This window comes from Anabas testudineus, chromosome 9 (genome assembly GCF_900324465.2).
Source record: "Anabas testudineus chromosome 9, fAnaTes1.2, whole genome shotgun sequence".
Taxonomy (NCBI): domain Eukaryota; kingdom Metazoa; phylum Chordata; class Actinopteri; order Anabantiformes; family Anabantidae; genus Anabas; species Anabas testudineus.
This window is the reverse complement of record NC_046618.1, coordinates 1612154-1634681: the sequence shown is the minus strand read 5'-3', so window position 1 is coordinate 1634681 and position 22528 is coordinate 1612154. Positions and strand designations below refer to the sequence as shown.

Below are 22528 nucleotides of genomic sequence, written 5' to 3'. Positions count from 1 at the left end.
TGTATCTGGCTGCAGAGGCCCATTTAAAAGCCTCTTTGACTCCATCGCTGCCCCAGTGAATAGGGCAGGATGAGGAGCATAATGGATATGCCAATAAGGAACCTAGTGCTACTAAAATATACTGAGGACCACAGGCAAGACAGACAAGAAGCCTCCCTGCTGAGATATCAGAGCATTGTATTCACAGTTTTTACACTTGTCTTTATTGTATAAGAAAATAAGCACGAATTGAAGTAAATGCAGATCTTCAACATTTCACTGCTACATTTTTACATTTCACAAGATATGTTTATGGTTATAGAAGCATGTCTCACGACATGCACAGGTGGAGTGGAGGAGAGAAAAGCTACAAATAAAAAAAAAAAAAGAAAAACAACACTTTGCCATTTAATAGCCCTTTTTAATTGTTTGGTTAGTGTGGCGCTGCAGACCTCTGTGTTGAAGGTATGCCAGGCTCTCTGTGCTCTGATCAGTGGACTTTGCAGTAGATGGTACACTCACTGTGCTCAAGGTTGTCGTGAAAGAACCGATTGTCCTTGTGTGTGTTTCATTGACTCAAATGCTGCTTCACCTATTGCTGATCAAACATGTTTCATAAACTAATAAGTGATTCTTTCTTTTTCAGTTGTATGAATTGGACAATGATGAAAAGCGCAAAGAATTTCTCGATGATCTTTTCAGCTTCATGCAGAAACGGGGTAAGTCATATGCACTTTATAAAGCGTCTTGTTCACTATTCTACCTGAGCCACAACATTAACATCACTTGGTGGTTTTATTGTTGTGGTGGACAGAGGTCAGCACCTACACACAGCAGGCTGTGACGCCCTGTGTGCTCTGACGCCCTGTGTGCTCTGATACCACGTTGGCACCGGCCAGCAGTACATTAAAACCAACAGGGGACAGATGCATCAAACTGTGTAGATTCACAACTGAAACTGCATCTATGCACAGATACAAACGCAAAATGTTGCCACACATGCAAATACATGTGACTGTGCCAATCTGTAGCATCTCTACCACAAGTGTATCACAAATACTTTCTCTGCACTTAAATCTTTAAAAAAAAAAAACAACAACAACAACAAAAAAATTGCAATTACACCTCATGAAACTTTACTTTAAGGTTGCCTTGTACCTCACTTGTAAGTCGCTTTGGATAAAAGTGTTGGCCAAGTGGCTGAATGTAAATGTAAATGTACTGTAACACTGTAGTGACGATAAACAGAATGTTGACAAAACACCTAAACAAACACTGTTCTAATAGAGGATTACATCTCATCTTCAATTTAATCTCCTCCTTATCATTTCATTCATGCTGCCTGAAAACTGTGTGTACACATGGTCTGGGGTATAGATCACGCTCACACCAGTTTGTGTGGGAAAAGGCATATGCATGTTTTTTGTGCATACACTGTTATACATGTGACCCAGGTTAGTTAATTTCCATAGTAATATATTTCCACCGCTGTCATATATACATAGTCATGAACATTTTATGATCCTAAGAATAAGAACTAAAATGTACTCTTTTTCTTTATGCTTCAGCTTAAATTACAAAGTCCGAGTGGTCATGGCCGTTAGTAGCCCTGCAGCAGAGAACCGGCCTCCTCTCAACGTGATGAATTCTCTCCTTTTATTGGCCACTTACGGTGTAATAGTGTGTTTTCCCAAAGTGAGGATTCTGCTGGCAGGCGCAGCTTTTATTGGGGAAATAGATCTGTGTTTAGATGATAATATGAGGAAGTCGACCACCCAGCATAGAATAAAAGGCACTGCCAATTACAATGACGGTCTATTTTCAGAGCACAAGGTTAGCATGTCATGTTGTTGTTGTTTTTTTTTTTAAATCTTTGTCCTGCACACAATGTTTTACACGTCTGCACATACATTTGTTTTATGTCCTCACCTGCTTGTCCTTGACTTATTAATACAAAGGCTTAGAATCGGGCAGAACTGATTCCCTGAGCAGTTTCAGAATTTGAATTGTTAAAACAAGAATAACCAATAAGTGCTGTGGCTTCCTGTGCAATATTGGAGAAGAATGTTCCTATTTTATTTTCAACAATAGAAGTCTAATTTAACATGGAGTTCATATAAAATCTAAGTACTGTAGATAAGTGCTTAACAAAATCAAATTGTGATGTCATCTGTAATTTTAAGGCTGTATTATTCACTGAAAATAAGCTAGAAATAACATCACCAACACAAACATATTGATTCAGCCAGTCCGCTCTTAATCTTTCCTGTGCTTTTATTCACACTTTACTTTTTCCTTTCCGTGCTTTCTATCCCTCTCTGTACTGTTTCTCCCTCTCCTTTCACCTCTCCACTCCACTTCCTCTGGTCTAAAACCAAGAAATGTCCAGGTGACAATGTGTTCTGACATTACCGTCGTCTCTTGCTTGTCAGTGTCAGGGTTGACACTCTGTTGTGTCTTGAACTGTCTTATAAATCATTTGAAAAACCTAAATGGCAGTTTTGCACTTTGAAAATCCTCTTCTTTGGAAATGATAAGTCATGCAGCCCAGCTATGGATTTAGCTCTCCTGTACAGTGTGCATCCAGAAATCCAACCTGACAAGCTAATTTCAAATGAACCAAATGGCAGTAGAAACATGTAGTGTAGGCCGGAGTAGGGGGTCCATGGGACCCTCCTTTGAGCCGCCTCAAGAGGTGGTGTGAGAGGTGAGGTGAGGCGAGTTTGAGTTACAATGGGAAAGTAGTTGGATGAAGGCAGCAGAAAAATGTGGTCAGTTATTTGGTGGCATAACCCAACCAGTGGTGTATTAATATGATTAACCAGACCCCAGTCTTACTCCAACTCCAACCAGTTGTGCAGCATAGTGTTATGTCTGATCACTTGAACACGTTGATTAAACAAAGTTGGATGTAACAGTGATCTTTAACATACTGAACACAATGGATGACAACTGTAGTTGTTCACGACATCAAGTAGGATCTGGTCTCACAATAAAACGTGACCAAAATTTCACACCCTTTCTCCCTCTAACACTCGACGGCGCCTCGAGCCTTTGACACAGGCAGTGAGGTGAACTCGCCTTGCCTCCGTCACTACCACTCGAGGTGGCTTAAAGGAGAGGCTGCACGGACCCCCCCATTCATGCTGCCTTCAAGAGGATGTGTAAAATAAGTTAATGTCTAAAATTGTTTTAGGAAAAAAAAAAGCTTTCTGTGCTGAGGAAGTTTAAAGACCATCTGGTGAGCTATGTTGTCCGATAAGTGAAGGTTCCACCTAATTAACCAATGACAGATTGAAGTTTTTATTAGATTTTAAAAACAGTCCCTAATTTTCTGGAATTTGAGTTTGTATGTAAATATATAATAAATAATGTGTTGTAACACAAAGATGATTATTACTTAGTGTTAAGTGATAAGTGCATTACTGTAATTGTAAATTACAATAATAATAATAACAATAATGTAATTGTAAACAGGACACAGTCATTAATAGAAATATGCTTCCAGCTTGTTGTGGCTCAGCTTTGTTAATGTCAAGTGTTTGTTGGCCCTCACTGAAAATACACCTTCACAAAATTCAACAATGAAATGATGACTATGTGGGAATAAAAGAATAAATTCAACGTTTAAAGCTTTTGTGGATGTAAATGTGAAAATTGTGGGGTTTTCAGTTTCACTTTTTGTTCTTATACACACGCGCTGAATGTTCACAATTTGGCGTTCATTTAGTGAACATTAGATTTTTTCAAATAAATATTACACTGCAAGCTCCAGTATACTCTGTGTTTAAGAAAAGAGAAATTATGACACACAAGTGGATGTTTTAGCTCAGGAATATCCCACAAACTACCCGGTCCTGCAGCGTGTTGTGACAGCTGCAGGAAAGCACACGTTGATGAAGTAATGATGAAGTTGGGTGGTCACTTGGGTTTTCGAGACAGTATAGATTGTTGTTGGAGCGTTCAATTAGAGATTGATTTTGGACTTAGTGTAGGGAGACATTGTCAGTGCGAAGGAGATCAGCAGCAGCCTATCTTCTCCCACTCGCCTCTGACAGCTGTGATCAGAGTGGACTACTCCAACTATAACAATCAGTGTTTCTTGAAAACTGTCATTCTCCATGGACAAAGAAATGTCAGTCAGGAAGGCCGGCTAACCAGAGATCCCAGTGAAAGTGTCAAACACAGCGCTCTTTTAATATAGTTGATTTATTGGCTGACTAAATCCAGGCTGCAATAATGCAATAGATTGGCCTGACTCTGAGACACTGTGTTATGGTACATGTTAGGTATATGTTAGTGCCCTGAAACGGGTTTTACCTTTTACCTTTCTATTTTAGTCAAACAGTTATATACATGTATTCATATACAGGAATGGGCCTGTGCATTTTGCCCCCCGTCATTTCTGATGTAAGTGCTTTGGAAAAAGATCAATTTATGACCAGTATGAACACGATAACCAATTATACCAAGTGCTTTAGGACCTCTTTCATTGTTCATATTGGCACCTGGCTATTGTTTTAATATAGACTTGAAAAGCTGTAAACCCTCTGATGAACAGAAACGTTATCATGGCCTCCTAAAATGACCCAGTTAGCACTTCCTTCTGATCACACATTGGTTATGGTTAAAATATTTACATGGACATTTACATACCAATCACCTCTCCCACTGAGTGCTGCTGCCATGAATGTACAGAGCTATATTTAGATTTTATGATGACTGCTGCAGCTCTCCATGTAACAGTGACAGTAATAGAAGCTACAAGCAGTGAAATTATACTCCAGTAGCAACTGTATGTATCTGAGCTCCTCGTACCACTTCACCAGCAGGCTGATCAATGAAGACAGACACCATAAGATCACCATCAACTTCAAAGTTTAATTATCTGACACAGCATTTGTGTTAACAAAACATGTTTTATTAATAATGTCATACTGTCAACCTTCTCCTCTGATTTAGCTCCAGTCTGCTCTCTTTAGCTGCGTGATGATTAGAGATTAGACTAGATGGATAGCAGCTGTCTGTGGTGTGCAGGCTGCTAGGATCAGAAAAAGCTGGAAGCCACCACAGCTGCAGTACGCATGGATGCCACTGATGGCAACCACTCCCCGTCTAAAAGCACTTTTATTTCTGGAAAGTTGTGTAAATCTACACCAGACCACAGTGAAAACCTGCTGAGATTGACTGTATGGTCCTAATCCTGTCAAGGGTCATGGGGAGGCTGGTTCCAAGATATCTTCTAGTATAGTTTGTGGGAAATAGTGTAGTATAGTTAGGGTTAGAGATTTTTCCTGTTAGGTTGATATGGGTCCATGATGGCAGTTCCTGTGGCAGCATCTACAAAATAAATAGATTCAATTCTGCATCTACACAGAGACATCATCTTCACACAGGAATAGTTCATGCCATTGATCTATATTTGTCTGACCTTCCATCCACAGGTTAGTCTAAATTCAGCTGCACATTGGTAGGTGAAAGGTCATCAATCAGTAACACAGTATCTCTTTCACTTGAATCAGTGATACACTGTTTGCATGATAGGTGCAATAATTAGAAAACAACATGGGCTCGTCATGGCAGCATAAAGAAGAGCCTTTTCTCTGATATACTTTTAAATTAAACCCAGTGGGGAAAGTCTTGTAGACAGGCAGCTACATTTGAGGCTGCCAAGTATTAAATCAGCTGATATACCAGTTGAGTGAATCTGCCTAGACTTTCAGCATTTCGCATTATTCTAGCTGCAGCAATGTTGGATGCTTTGAGCTCATTGGACAGATGAGGCCTTGTGTTTTCTGTCCAATTATCATATTCATTTAGAGGAACCATAGAACAAAAAGTTACAATACATGTCCTACAGCATAGAGTCAGCTATTGGGGTTGTTTTTAGCTTTAGGTTTACACTGCCTTTCTTCTCTTTTCCCACATTTTTTTATCTCTGCTCTTCAAGTTAAGCTGTGGCTGGATAGCAAACCCCCAGTCTCCCCCTCCATGGGGGAGACTGGGGGTTTGCATCCCGGCTGTGATCCGCCTCTAGTAGGGGTCGGTCCTGGATAAAAGTGTTTGCCAAATGATTAAATGTAAATCTTTACAAGCTGCAGTGTCTCCAGGTTTCAAGCTACTGTACAGTATGAGTCCGATTGTGTGGTCAGGATTCTCTAAAATATGTTGTACTCTGTTTTCTCGAATGGTGCAGCAGATGGACACATCTCTTTTGTGTTGGTGTCTCAGTCTACTGGAAGCAGAGCCATTTAGTCCTTGAGAGATTCCATCAAAAGCAGAGCAGACAATAGCAGTGATGGCCTCCTTTGTGTTCTGATAAATACCCAGGGTGATTTACTGTTGCCCCAGGCCTGTGGTTATTAATTGATTATTATCTCAGAGGACTCCCATCAGCACTTTTTCTCAAATGAGTCAACTTTTGTCCCAACCTTATTGCTTAAGAATACTATGTTGCAGAAGAAAAGGCTACTGGAGAGTTCCCTTAAAAAATGGCAGTCTTCGATTGCTGTGGCACTAAATATGCCCCCTTACTCCACTGCTTCAGTTCACTTTCAGTATTTTTATGTCTTTCTCTGTTCTTTATTGTTCTCTGGTTTTCACACAGGGAGCACATAGTTGATGTTTAGGTTCTGGGACTGCATGTCATACAGTAATTACAGTATTGCTTCTTGTGTTTAGATAACAGTTAATATCTAAGAACCTTCTTTTGTTTGATGGATAAATGTGTTTATGTTTTTGAATTTCTCAGTAAGGCAATGTAAAAATGGAATTTTGTATCAGAGATTGTCCTCCTTGTTGTACCAGCAGCTGAAAATGACTAACAGAGACGTATTACAGTTGGGCAAACACCAGGTTTAGCTGGTTTAGCGCCAACTTGTACTGGTTCTCTGGTCCTCTGCATACATTCAAGTCTCAGTTCTGACTATCCAGATACCCCATAAAAAGGAACCTTGTCCTGCTCACTCAAATTCTAAAGGTATTTCCCAAATCATAGACTGTTCTAGACTTCCAAAGTCAAAGGCAATCTTAATCTGACTAGAAATACCACCGGACACAGATTTTCTAATATTTGTTCAGTTTAAGAAGAAACATATCACTCAGTGCAGCAGTGTGGCTCATTTACAATGGATCTGTGCCTCAGAGGGACAAGATATATCAGACATACAATTCATTCATTTTTAGGGCTTTTTCTTGGAATTTAGAGACAAACACAGACAGTCAGTCAGTCAAAATAAATTAAATTATGACCCGTTCAGGTTCTGTATCTCCATCTCCTGACGATGTTGTGCTGTCTGTGCATTACACCTTCCTCCTCAACTTCATTTAGTGGAGTTGGACAAAAGTAGATAAACAGTTGGTTTCCCCTGCGACGCTGCATTAATCGTTCATTTCATGGGTTAAAAGAGCAAAGTCAATGAGGAGGAGAAATTCTCATCCAATTATCGGCTCGGTGCAAAGTGAACACATCAGCGAGGAAGCCAAGCATGAAGATGATTATTGCGCTACTACAGCTCCTGATGCTCCACATTGTTCCAATTAGAAACTCCTCTTCTCTTAGCAGCTGAGGGATTCACGGAAGACGACTGTTAGACTCAAAGTGGATTTCTTCCACCTTGTCCTCCATTACTCATTGTCATAATGATACATAGCCTGATGACATAGTTTGTGCTGACAAAAGGCCTCCATCCTCCTCTTTTATTCCTTATATCTCTTTCAGAGAATCAGAGAGACAAATTCATCACGCTCAGTATTGAAAGCACATAAATCTTGTTTTAAGAGTCTTGTCTCACCTCAGATTCTGTCAGACAAAGGCTGAGACTTTTATTTATTACCTCAATCCTTGTTTGGTTGGCTATTGTGTCTCTGGCAAAATAATAGTTTTATAGATCAGCTGGGATACACATTATAATCAGTGGTAATAAAGATAAGCTGCAGGGGGAGGGTGGAGGCTAAGGAGCTCTGCTGCTTTTTTATCACACCAATTTACTGTAGAACACAATTGTGTCAGTTATGAACTGCAGTCTATATATGTCCTTACCACAAATCATAAATCAAGACATCATTTTAGACCACACAAAAAGAATATGTTTTCAATATTCACAGAATGGTTTGGTTAAATGTTGGTTGTGTATCTGGAAGAAAGAGGTTAGTGCATTTTAAGCACATAAAGAAAACACAAAGTATTTTTCTGTATTAAACATCATATGGGAATGTGCTGCTGCAAGTTAAATTAAATACTATATAGAAAGAATATGTGTATCAAGTGTGGACAGGAGGGAATAGGGGAGTTAAGCTAGTGTGTGGATTTTATACTTGGGACCTTAATATTCCACAATCCTGATGGCTGGAGGGGAAGGGATTTTGCTGAGTTGCTGTGTGCTGGTTTTGAGATGGCACAAATGTTTGCCTCATTGACACGTAAACTGAACGCAGGGTTCGTAATCTGGTGTGATGTGATCAGTGCCACTTTGTGTTACTGTCCAGGAGTGTAGTTAGTGCTTCACAGCTGGTCACATTACACTCTGCAGGGTTTTGTGGTTCTGATAGCAGCAATGTTTGGGTAGGGTTTGGTCCCGTAGGTCAAACTTTAGGCTCAACAGTAAATTCACTGCAATGAATCCACGTTTTTCTTTAATTTACTATAAAATTATAATGATTTAGATAATATACATATATAACATGATTTTTTTGAGTGTTTCATATGTTTAATATGATCTTTATCATATGAACATACACATAGTGACAAATGGTTGCTCTGTTTTTTATCTGACATGGAGTGTTTCATGGAGTGTTTTTCTTAGGGTTGCACTGTGGGAACGCTCAGCCTAAATCAAGCCTCCCCCTGCACTTGCTTCTCCAAAAAGCCATGCTGAGCAGCTGCGCCTTCAGACGTACTGCTGGCATTATCTTGTGCAGAGAGGGGCACGTCAGTCTTTTGTTTTAATAGTGTCTCATTCGTTCACATGCCAGCACCGCAAAATGAAGCCGTAATTACTGGCCTTAATTGATGTGGTTTTACCACCTCAGACGATACTTCAGAGCGCCGCTCCCCTCCTCACTGTACAGGCCCCACTGCGGTTGTTTGCACTATATTTCTGCAGCTATTGATCGCTATTATGGTAAATCCAATGGGCACAATGGAACTCTATCAGCAAAATGCAGGTTAATTATCTCAGGGTCAACCACTTTGGAATCTTCACAAAGGGCTGGTGGTTCACTCTTTATTGCCTAACATTAAATTGCAAATACAAATTATTAACAGAGCCCGTTCATTTTGCTAATAAGGGAGCAGGGGTGGCAGTCATTAAATGAAGATGACCTTCCATTTCCCACGATTGTATTTGTGAAGTTTTAAAGAAGTCAAAACTCATTTATCTCATCTGTGGCACTCCTGTTGTTTCTTCTTAATTACTTTTTCTTTTATGACATGCCTGTTGTGCATACTTTATTTTGTTAAGCATGCATTAGGAGCAGTTTTTAGGGTTCGGATTAGTCCAACATGTCATGGAAATAATGAAGCAGTCTCTAGCAGATCCACTGATCATTTAAAACTTTTTTTGAAAAGTTATATTTCCTGTTGTTAACAGAGCTGTCAGACATTTGACTGGCTGGAGATAAATTGGCCTTATAAGAAGGTGCAGAAGCTTATTGATGGGAGGAACCAAAGTTAATGGAATTGATTGTGGATATTGTGTTTGCTTTCTGCAGGGACTCCAGTGAATCGGATTCCTATCATGGCCAAGCAGGTGTTGGATCTCTACATGCTCTACAAGCTCGTCACAGAAAAAGGCGGCTTAGTGGAAGTCATCAATAAGAAAATATGGCGTGAGATCACCAAAGGCCTTAACCTCCCTACCTCCATTACCAGTGCAGCTTTCACTCTCCGTACACAGTGAGTACGAACTCAGATGATAACCTGCCGTTTTAACACCAGGCCAGTCACAAGTACGCCTCACATGTGCCCAAGATGAATGTGATGCTCTGCTGTTATACTATAACCTCATAACGTGATTTTTAGGTCAGGTTTTACCATTACACAGCAGCATTAATTCATCTGTTGTGATTGAAATGTGGCCATTTCTATGCTCATCAGAGGCTCAACTAATTACATGTGTCCACACAGGTAAAAAGTACATTCACCTTTTATGTGGTATTTACCTGCCTAACCCTGCTGTGACTCATCATAATTATAGTATTCTGTAGCCTATGGTTTGGTATCAGCGTGTGGCCGTGTGATTCCTCACCTCACAAACCTATTTTAATAAGAAAATGAATTATTATCAATCACTACTATTTATGACATATTTGTCATTAAGTTGAAATGGTTTAACCATGTATCTAACAAGTGAGACAAGCGTTTTTGAAAAGTGTAGAAAATGCAAATAGAGAGTATTTTTGTATAAAGTGGTTTTGTTGGACTAAAGGGCTGACAAACAACCTGCAGTAGTGCCAACACATTCTGCCTGGCAGCTGTCCAATAACAATTTCCACAAGGAGATCAATAAAGTATGTTGGTATTATTATTATCATTATTATTTATTGTTCTACTCAAGTAAAAGTACAAGCTTTAAATGGTAGTTTAAAGTTTAAAAGTACTCCACAAGGAACATTGTGTATTTAAACAATGTAGAATTTAATGCTGGTGATAACATCAATGTGTAGAAGTTAAGTCAAACAGACTAATCAAAATCTCAAAGGTGAAAATTACAGTGGAGCAGACACAGCAGTCAGTAAAAAGATTTTAACCAACTTCTACGGTGACAGGAGGAAATAATAACCAGCATTTTATTAATATACAAAGATTTTTATGAGAATCTAATACTACTACTACCTATTAAGAAACTACTAATAAATACTGTTGATATCTAAATGTGAAAATGTAGTGAAGTAAAAGTAACATAAAATAGAAAAAACACTGCAGGATTCTTTTTTGAATCTGGTCACTGTGTTGGAATAACCAACCATTATCTACTTGAATTAAACACAGTAATCTGCTCTTATATACACTTGAACTTTTCTATAACATGATTCAACATCAACGTCAAACAAGAAAATCTCAGTAGTCTTCCATCCACAGTGACTGAACGGCTCATTGGCCAAAGCACACAGCTTTGATTAACCTTCACTTTTGTTCATTTATCATCACGCTATTGCAAAATGATAAATATACTTATGTGTACATTTATAAAAATAGTGTATATTGACTATTGACTGGATGGATAGAGCTTCTAGTCGTAACTTCTGGGTAGAACTACTGTAAGGAAATAAGGTGACTTTCTGCTTAATGCGCTTTCAGGACATCTCAGCCCCCCAATGACTGCATTACAGTGTGAGTGAAGTGTAGTTGGCAGAGTTCATTGTTCCCTCATCTATGACTGGTCTACCTGTACCTGCTGGTAGACATGCTATTAGCAGGTGATGCAAAGTGTCTGGTGTTCACCAGACATAGTGCTTTGTGTTTTGTCTCATCGTTATCATAAAATATTTTGTCTCATACTGACAGAGTTCTATCTAAACACACCATCATGAAATCCTGACTGATGACACGGTACTGAGAGGCTTGTCCTTCTGGCAGGTCTCTCTGTCTCTGAAAAGGACTGACCGTTATAATCTTGGCAAACGTCTTTCTTGCCCAGTTATTCAAATTTAGTCTTTGGATTTGTCTTTAATCACTGTTTGTACATTATCGCACTCCTCCTACTTGTACAAATGTTGGCAGTGGGAAACACAGGAACACCAGCAGTCAGCAACAGGCTGGATGAGGAGATTTAAGTTGGGGTTAAGCATTTAATGTCAAAAGAAGAGGCTCCGTATTGCATTCCAAAATGTGAATGACAGAGCAATTACAGGGGGACGATAAGCAGACAAACAGCTTTTACTCATGACATAAATGCGTCTGAATTTAACCAACAGTTGTGTTGAGCAGTGGAAACAAATGTATTCAGACTGTGAGAGACCTCTTTCAGTGTCTGGTTCATTCAGACGTTGGTTGGAATCATTTTAAATGCAGGGACCCATCACTCTGTGCAGTCATCTGTCCATTCATCCAACCTTGTTGGAAATCTGGTTAATGTCATGAGAGAGACAATTGTCTTGATGTCTTGAAATGAGGTTCTTCCAATGCCTTACCCCAATCACAGAAACTACGTTTGTCATTCACTGTTCATGACCTGAGAAACCAGCTTAATGGTGAGAGTGGGCCATGAGATGGTTATTTAAATACAGTGGTTACTTAAATCAGTGAGTGCAGTTAAAAGTGATGTGCTGCAGGTCTTAGTTGTGATCACAGAGTAACATGGCACATAGTTCCCAACACTGCTAGAAACCCGGTGGTTTTGAAAAGTGATGGACAGAAGAACTATGACATTTAGAGAATTTAACATCAATTGTAAATTGGAATAGTTTGGGTGTTTGGGGTCCCAAGCCAACCGCTCGTCTTTTTTCCCTGCAGGTATATGAAGTACCTCTACCCATACGAATGTGAAAAGCGGGGGCTGAGCTCCCCCGGTGAGCTACAGGCAGCTATCGACAGCAACCGACGGGAAGGACGTCGGCAGAGCTACGGCTCTGCCATCTTCAACTACTCACCTGTGGGTACCCCCACCCTCCTGTCCTCGCCAAAGATACAGATGTCCCACCTACCTATGCCCACTCACAACAGTGGCCATATCTCCCAGGTGCCTGTGATCAAAAAAGGTAAAGTAAGACAATAGATGAATAAGTAAGATCTTCAGACATGACAATGCCCTCAGTCCAAAATATGATTCAATTACAGTATCATTTAAAGAAGTCTAAAAAGTTAAAAGAGAATAAAATATTCAAGTGAGAAAGAACTCTGCACAAACTATAGTGTTTTTATTCTTTTGTAAGAGTTAATTTTGTCTGTGATGGAATTCTTAAAGATTCTAAATACAAAATAGCTCATTCTTTTTCTGACACTCTGGAGGGTGATTCATTTCCTCCTTTATGAATTCTAAGTCAGACTAAATATTTCACATGATGCCTTACATGATCACGACATCTTTTTGGGAAACTGTTGCATGCAATTGATTTCACAATAGCTACCCTATTTCCATCCATTCATACTCATGTAACCTGTGGACAGTTTGGTCACTCCCCCCCAGAAGAGGAAACATCTTGCAGGGCTTCCTCATATCACCAATTTCAGAGTCATGCTAATCCAACACATCATGGAAGCTTTTTAATTTAAAAGTCTTCAAGGAAAAAAAGCAACTGACTAATTGATGTGGAGTAGGATAATGTCTAAAGAAAGACAAAGCTATTTTAGAGTTAATGACAGGACATCATGTGTGCTTTTTATGGTTTCTTTATGTTCCCATGCAGAACTACTACGGTGGCCCATGTCAACATACCAACAGAAATCGTTGTATTAATGTTCATATTGGCCCACATGTGAGATCATTTAAAGTTGTGAGACATAAGAGACCCTCATCCTGTTTATTTGGTGACAGCTCTGTTAGGACCTCTGGGTGTTGTAACCAGCAGCACTGTTTTCTTTGTGACATCTTAGATGTGTGTCAGACATCACCTTTTTTAATCTTCTTTTTCTCTCCAGAGGAATCCATGATGGCCGGCTGCCTGCCCAGCCGCCTGGCCCTCCCCATCTCACCCAGCAGCCATCACGCAGCAGCCGTGGCTGCCCAGGCCGCAGCAGCCCAGGCGGCGGCGGCGGCTCAGGCAGCGGCAGCCGTGCAGGCAGCAGCTCTGGAGCAGCTCAGGGAGAAACTGGAAAGTGGCGAACCACCAGAGAAGAAGATGATGATGGTGGCAGAGGAGCAGCAGAGGATCATGCAGCATGCCCTGCAGCAGAACCTACTGGCAATGGCCACCCAGCTGCCCCTCAACATCAAAATCAACAACAGAGGTGAGGGGCGATTGAGTTTACTGAGCTGGTAATACTTCAGTTTGAGAAAAACTAGAGTGAGCAGCTGTTTTAGGACATTTCTGGGCCTAGGAGACCAAACAAGGCAAGTTAAAACCTGATTTCAATGCACAATTTAATGCTACTGTAGTGTCAAGTTTGTGAGCTGCCTTCTATTAGACTTAAATAGCATCTACCGCAGTGGGTGGTGTGGCAAAAACAGCTAATGGAGCTGCCAAGGAGGCTGTCCGAGATCCCACTGCCAAACGCCTGAACCACTAATGTGCACATAGTTCATCATATAACATGTGTAATTTGAAGCTCAGCTTCACAGATGTTATGAAGAAATAGTTCTTCTTGACCACAGGCAGAATCCTGCTTGTCATGAGTAAAAATGCTGTCTGGCTGCAGCCAGCGCAGCTCATGACACGCAATAAGTCACATATGACTTAATGATAGAGGCTAAAGGAAGAATAAGGGGCCTATCTGCTCAAGTGTGATATCATTTCTGTCTGCATCACTGCCTCTCTCGTATTAGTCATAATAGCGGGCTTTGCACTTGATACGTGATGGAAAAATGAGTGAGAATCTTTCTCAGGTTAATTCCCACGCTGGTCGTCTGGCTCTGGCCTTCACATATAAACACTGTCATTTAAAGATTACATCCAAACACTATTATTTGTCTCCACCCAAATGCACTTAGACAGATAAATTTGTGTTTACACACGGTTTGATATCACAGCAGCTCACTGAGATCACTGTGTGTGTGTGTGTGTGTCTGCTTTCTCACTTAGACGTGTGGGTTTTATTTTTCTTTTTTCAGAACCAGTCACGTTTATTCAGCAGAGTTTTCCAACTGTGTACTGCGATAGGATTCATCCGTAACTGACATGTACAAATGGCTGTAACATCTTTTGACAGTTCTTTCTCCCCAGAACTCTTTAATAAATCTCTCCTTATCCTGTCACTCTCTGAATTATCACCAATACTCCACCGGGGCGCTCCTCTTGCTCCTTCTGTTCCCTTTCTAAATGCTCATATTGAGTTTTTCTCTCTCTCGCTCTCTGCCTCCTCTCTTGACAGATGATAGACAAGAGACCGCATTGAACCTGTCTACCAACGGCATTAGCAGCATCAACATGTCAATAGAAATAAATGGAGTTGTCTACACAGGTAAATAGAGGGGCCGTTTGCTGATGTAATTGCAGGCAGGAAATTCAATAAGTTATAGCAGCACCCTGGTGCTTAGTCCTCTACGCAATTTGATGTCTTTGCTATAAAATCCATCGTAATGAAGTGGCAGTCCAATAGAGTTAAAAAAGTTAAATATCTCAAAATTGGGCCTGTGGATTCGAGGTCGATGGGGCTTATTGTCTTATGTGCCTGTCTAGTGTGTGTATATGTGTGTGTGTCTAAATGGAGGTAGCTTGTGTACTGAAGTAATTACTGCCTCCCTGCTTTAACATAGACTATTCATGTCAAGCTAGAGGCCCAGTGGCCATCACATCATTTGTGAAGTCGGCCACCGTTGACTGTACAGGTCATCCTGTCACAAGCTGACGTTCATTTGAATGTGTCTGTGTTAGTTCCTGTAGATAAGTACGCTAAGATCGAACAGTTACCGCTGAAGAATAGTCCAGTTATTGTCTGTATATTACTACTAATAATAAGGCGTTAAAGGGCTGGTTCACAGTTTTCAAGTCTCTCATTCAAAAGATTAGTTGAGTGTGCATACCTATGAAACTGGTTTGACAGTTTAACAATTCCTGCTGTTCACACTGGTCATAAAGAGATCACTACCTCAAGCCTTTTCAATGTAAATGAAGGGGAACCAGTATCAACACGGTAACCTTTGTTCTGAGCAGAAGTGTATTTGAATGCACCAAAAGCCCATATGAAGCTCCAGCAAGCAAAACCTGTTTTAATGCTCACATGGACACACGAGGGCTTTAAGACAGACCTGAAAAATCTGTGAACCTGTTCTTTAAGTTGCTCTGCAAGTTTGCTGAAATGATTTCAAGTATGCAGTTTACTACCATAGAACTGTGAGACAATAAAAGTAAAAACAGTGAATTCTGATTTCAGTCAGAAACAGTGGAGGTTAATTGTATTAAACAGGCTATAACACATAAAAAACACTGGCATTGTCCTTTAAGAACTGATGCCAGGACAGTGTGGAGTTTAACTTGATGACTTGAAGACTTGATGTTTGTTCCTCAGGTGTCCTGTTTGCTCGGCAGTCAGCCATAGCTGGGATGACGGGACACCACGGGAAACACAGCACCTGTCAGACTCAGGCAAAGACCAGTCCCACACCGTTCCAGCCGTCCTGCTCCTCATCCTCTTCCTCATCTTCCTCCTCTTCCTCGCTTCACGGACACAGAAATTCGTCACCCTGAGCATCCTGCAGTCTTCTCCTCCTCCTGCTCCTGCTCGCTTCTCAAAAACACCAAGCAGTTGGAGACGTGTGCAGTTGTTGTGGAAGGTGGCGGTCCCTCCATCCTCTCTGTCAGACTCTCTGTAGGTCAGCTAACAACAGATTGAACAGCAGCAAACCTGTATTTCCAGACTAAATACCCCACATCTCCGCTACTCCTGCTCTGAAGTAGCAGTGCATCGTGAGGACATTTAACCTTTATGCGTTAACCATTGTCTTTCATGTCCTCTCTAAGACATCTGTCCAGTGTGGAACAGTTCAAAAACATGGTTGCCCATCAACTTGAGCTGCAACCTTTATTAAGCCAAATCCAGACACAAGGTTCAGTGAACACATGATGTAGCTGAGCAGCTGGACTTCAGTAAGAAACAGCAGTGACATTTGCAGACCTTCTGACAGACCTCAGAAACTCACTGAACACAGCTGATACCAAAGAAGAAAACAAATGTCTACACATCCAGCATTTCCAGTGATCAAACCTTTTAGAAGACGAAAGATTTTAGAAGGGATACAAACAAGCAAAGCACATCCAAAGTGGAAATCGTGTATCCTGTGTGGACTGTTTAGCACTGCAGTGTGTTCTCATTCAACACCTAACTATGAATTCTCCTGTGTGTGTCATTTACTAGGTTCTTCTTTTAAAAATCTTCTGGGTTTTTGTTGTTAGCTGCTGACCAGCTGGCATGCCAAAGCAATCGAGCAACAAATGTTACAGTTAGCACACAGCTCTATCTACTAGCAACAGTGAGTCCAAGACTAATATCATACAGACATGTCTGTCAGGGGCCCACAGTCCAGGAACTAACGAGCATTACACTGGAATAATATCCCATCCCTGGTTTACTGTGTGTCAGTTCATTTTAGTTAAGTTAATGAAATCCATATTTAATTTTCATTTTTTGTTGAAGTAGGATCACTCTAGGTAAGATTTAAGGAGCTATGTTAGGGCCCTTATTCTGTGTTAACGTCATAAACGTCATTCAAGGTAAATTTCGTCACCTCTCAGCTGCTATCCAGAGTTACTGTTCTGTAGTCAGCACATGTGGAACATGCCTTTGTACATATCCCAAACTATAGTTCCATTATGTTGACACTTCCTCACATAATTCTGCCAAGTTGAAGATATTGGAGTCAACAGTCGAGATGTCTGGTCACCTCAGAATTAAAAAGTAGGAGGTTGACGTGGTTGACCTAACAGGTTTCCCACTCTACATGATGTGAACATAGCCTTAGCATTACACTTTTTAATTATGTTGCACAGTACAAACAATTAGAATTAATCAGTAAGCTGTTGCTGGCTCAGACCAGGAGTCGTGTTGTTGCCGTTTTGTAGTCCAATATTACACAGTAGGACAAGTGTAACAAGATGAAAAACAAACCACTGAAAACGTCACCAAATATTTATTACAAAAACATGTATTTTATAGATTTTATAGACATTACATGTCCATGATTAGATTTTTATTACAGTGTGCAAATTGATCTTGTTTGCCAATTTCAACAAATTCCCACGTCTTTTATAACAGTACTCTGTAGGAAAAAAATGCTATCAGATCCACAGAGGATCCAGGTCAGCCACTGGGACAAACAGGCAACAACTTCTTGAATTAACATAAGTCTTATGTCTTCAATTCAGTGAAATATATTCAAAAAGAATCTGTGAGGATTCATTTATAATGTGTATTTGGGACATATTTGTTTTCACTTTCCCAACATTATCTGAAACTGCACAGTAACCAGAATTAAGTTGCTTCACAAAACCAAATTAATTATAAAAAACTAAGGGCTGTATGCAGCTCCTGTATTTGGCCACTAGAAAGATTTCACATTTTTCAAAAACAAGTGTTGCTTGGTTTTGACACGAAAAAATATTCCCCATCACAAATGGTCAATGGTCAATTATTCGTCAAGTAGAGATCACGACAATCAGAAAACAAAAACAAACATGTTGATGATGTCTATCTGCCTTCTATAATGTACTGTGACAGCGACAGGTTCAATCGATGTAACGACAGGCAACGTTGTGGTTTAATGCTTCCTTTATTCATTAGGGTAAATAGTGCAATCAACACGATTGCTCCATGTTTGTGATTGTGGTCAGGGTTAGGGTTAGTACTTACAAAACCTCTGCTTAGGTGCTAGAGCTGCTGCACACAAGATTGCATCTTTTTAACTTATTTAACCTTTTTTTTTTAAGAAGTCTTTTACCACCACAGCAACTAAAGCCGACAGACAGGGCCACTTATCATATAGAATATACCGTTAACATAAGAAGATGTCGGTGGGGACGTGTGGATGCCTGAGCCTTGAGGTGAGAGGATGAGTTGAGAGAGTTCTGACATGAATTGAATTCTTAGAGAAACTAGTGGGATGGGAAAGAGCAGAGCACTTCAGCCCTGTAGGCAGCAGGTGAACACAAATCAAGGAGGAAAATAACACAAAGGTTTTATATTAAGGGAAAAGAATCTCGTTTCTCTTTTTAGTTATGCACTTGTGTTTCACTTCAGAGCGTTCATTTTCATTTCTCTCTTTCTTTCTTTTATTCTTTGCCTCTATAAAGATATCGAATATGTGCTTTATTGTGAAGGGAAATGGGAACCAGTTTGAAGATATACAAGTTTTTATTAAGTCTGTCAAAGTGTTTGATTGCAGATTTTTATTTATTATCGTGTTATATTCGATCGTGCAAAGGTTGCATTCAGCTTCAACACCTCACTTTGTTTGCAGAAACCTTAAGAGTCTTCTTGAATGCAGATACCTCACCTATCTACCTGTATATAGTCATAGTAAAGTATGAATACACAATATACCTCATAAATTTCATCTATTGTTATTGTACAGTCACTTGAAAATCAATGTTTTGCTTCAACAGATCACTGGATATTTTGTTTTCATTTTTTGTATGATTATACCAAAGAAGGGAATATTTTATTGAGACACATCTACCTCATTTGTTATAAATTGTGCCAACGAGCATGTACAAAACCTTAATTGCCAGTGTACTCATGGTGTTTCATATCCATGTATTTGTGTGAATACAAAATGCTTTATGGTCAAAGGAAAAAAAAAAAGACGATACTAGAGAATTACGCAACGTGTTCAAAAGTGCTTTTTATGTTGGGTGTTGTGCCGGCGCAACAAAACAGCCTTTTGTGGGAACGTTAAATCCAATCTGCATAAAAAAACGAAACACGAAGAGGAAGCAATGAATGGCAGCCAGTATCTGCACATCCAGGCCAACTGTCGAACCACCTGCACCAGAACTGGAAGAAAGCGCTGAAATGCTGAAACATAGATTGCGTCATGAAATAATAACAGCATTTCAAGGTTGTACTTTAGTACGTAGCTACATGAGGTCTTTGTTTCAGTATAGATAAATAAAAATTGTCTAGGACCCCACGGGTATTTTTATCCTAGAAAGGGAGCAGAAGGGAAGAATTCCTAACAGTCACCCCCAGCTGGGCTGTCAGTCCATCTGATCCACACTTTGTTCCACATTTACAACTACTGGCAAAGCTGGATTTTCAAAGTCCACTTAGGGTGATTTTCCGAGATTTGGCTGACACCCCAACCTTGACTCAAGCATCACCATTAGGGCAAAATTCGAAATTGCACAAAGCATATCAAAGGGCAGCTTATCATTAGTGTAATGAGCACATTCATGTTCTCTAGTGGCTGAATACTTAATGATACCATGGTGTTCTGTGTGAAGTCACCCTCAGGCTCAGCATTTGTAGCTCCACCACTGATTCAGAGCTTTTTTAAAGATGACTGTCTCCCTCACTGTGCAGGATTTTTTCATGCAGATTTGTTCACGGCTGTTGACCTTAAATGCTCGGAGTAGTTTAGTTTGATAATGACAGTGTAACGCTCCAGGCCGATTACTGGTGATCTAATGAAATGTTGTGTGACTGTATGTATAGATGGTGATGTTGAAATTGTATAAACACAATCATGCAGCAGAGGACAATCCTCAGCCAATGAGGTTGAGCTGTAGAAGGTGGTTGTGCTTTAGAATCCTCATGTTTCTTGTGCTCTTTAGCAATGAGAAAGTTCTGCAGGTAGAAACAGAAACAGCACAGGTCTAAGAAAAGAATCACTTCCTTATATGCACACTTGGTGTTGCATCTTTGAACACCGACACATTGTCCTCTCAATATGAAAGGGTTGGAATACACTTTGTCAAAGCAGCTGGACTAGACTGAACCGAATCTGGAACATCTGCAGTATTATTTCACTCATGATGATGTTCATGTTGTTCTGCCAGTGCTCAGCACACCTTAGACATCAGATGATCATATAGTTGTCTTTCCCGACAACTTTTGAAGACAACTTTAAAAACTTTGAAAACTTTAATCAAGTCTTTAATTAAGTCGTCATTACAACGGATAATGCCCCAAAACGTAGCAGTCGAACAGAAATAATTGACCTTGTCTGATTTTTTAAATGCAAGGACATTAATGAAATGGTTGATGTCTAGATTGTGAAGAATTGCCTTGAGTCCAGTCACCCAGCTGCCATTTGAGATGACAAATTATCTGATAATATATAATACTGAAGATTAGTCTTGATTCAGGATCATCAAGATACTGTATGTACTGTATCCTGGTCCTGGATCAGAACCTCAGACAGTGAAAGTCCTTAGCTGGTAGATAATCATCTTGAGGGATTTAAATAGGAACACATGCGTGCTGTCTTTCCACAGACAGGTGTCTTTCTGTCATTACAGTCTCTACAAACACAAACGGAAAGAGAAGAAGGAATCATGGATTTGAAACGTATTATTGTGTGTATAACAGAAGACACCTTTCGTTGTCATGTTGAATCTTTTTCCTCACTTACTAACTGTTGCTAAGGAGATCATTATACTTTCAACATGTCACCACAACACATTTTACAATTCTGAGGGACTGAATTGTCCACGAGACGACTGAGCAGGAAGACGCCTCTGCCTCAGGGCTCATTCAGGGGAGTAGATATTTTCTACTTCCATGACCCAGCCCTGTGTCAGACGCCGTCTCTGGACATGCAGCACCAGCACAGTGTATTCCTCATGACTGGCCCTTCGATAGCCCCTCTCTCATACTGCTGTACATACTGCTGGATGATGCCAGTCACTTACTATTTAAGACTCTGAGGCCACAGCGTGGCATTACTGGTATTCTTCTCACCAAAGAGTTTTTTCAACAAGCTGTGACCACACTCACTTGATTTTTTTAGGTTGTAACAAACAGCAGAGCAGACAAGCAAAGAGAAAGCAACAGCTCTGCGTGACAACAAAGATTGACCTATGTAATCAAATGACATGTTGTTTACTTTGTATTTTAGCTATGCTGTGCTGGTAGTTTGTAGACACTAATCGCTTTACTAGCTGTGTATGATGCTTTAAATGTTTCTTTTATTTCCTTTTCATTCATTTTGGATGAATCCAGTGCATAATGGGAATGCTGGATTGTGGTGCTCAGGGGTTAAAAATGTACAAAAAAGAGGTGATTTCCTGTTTTGCCATTTGACTTGTAGCATATTTAGAAATAAAATCATGCTTTTAACTTTAGACAAATGCTTTTTGTGTCGTTCTTCTTCTAATAATATTAAATACTCTGGTACATCTATGGTAGGGGTATCCTTAGATATCTGGTGAAGATATTAGGCCTTCATCAGAGGAGGGAAAGTATTTTTGTCCAATCTCTCATGGCAACACCCATGGATGTCCTCCATTACCTTAGGACTGTGTTAGAAGCCATTTGTCTTCAGGAAGACAAGATAAGGAATTTGAAGGCTTTTTACCGAACTGTCCCTTTATGTTGATGATTTGCGTCTTTACATCTCAATTCCAGCACCTTCTCAATTTGCGAGTCTGTTTTTGACATTTTTTTATAGTGATCTTAACAAACTTTTTCTCTTTTTTCCTTTACGGCCTGCAGAGCACAGAAAAGAGGTCTTTCAACTCATAAGTGCCTAGCTTGGCCTCATTTGTCTTAATGATATTATCCTTGCAACCAGACAACCCTACATCTGGTACTTAACTAGGAAAATACTATACCAGTTTGGGCTGTCATGAAACTGAATACATTTGCTACGAGAGAGTCCTCTCACAAAAGGTGCCATAAATGACCTGTACATACAGTATATGCAGGAGTTTTGGCCCTGATAGCTCACATCATCCCACTGAGTGTGAGAGTGAGGAGACCTCCTGGAGCTTGATTAGTGTCATTCCCATCAACTAT

At 40.1% G+C, this 22528-nt stretch overlaps 1 protein-coding gene across 2 annotated transcripts in view; it reads left to right on the top strand.

The window, feature by feature from the left end:
• The window catches only part of arid3c (AT rich interactive domain 3C (BRIGHT-like)), a 59517-nt gene extending 37685 nt beyond the window's left edge, over window positions 1–21832 (top strand). For both annotated transcript variants that reach the window (XM_026343682.1, XM_026343681.1), the window contains 6 exons: window positions 626–698; window positions 9691–9874; window positions 12434–12678; window positions 13559–13867; window positions 14948–15037; window positions 16085–21832. In XM_026343682.1, the coding sequence (XP_026199467.1) occupies window positions 626–698; window positions 9691–9874; window positions 12434–12678; window positions 13559–13867; window positions 14948–15037; window positions 16085–16263 (1080 nt within the window). In that variant the 3' untranslated portion in view covers window positions 16264–21832. The remainder of the gene's footprint in view (window positions 1–625; window positions 699–9690; window positions 9875–12433; window positions 12679–13558; window positions 13868–14947; window positions 15038–16084) is intronic.
• Window positions 21833–22528: the final 696 nt, after the last annotated feature.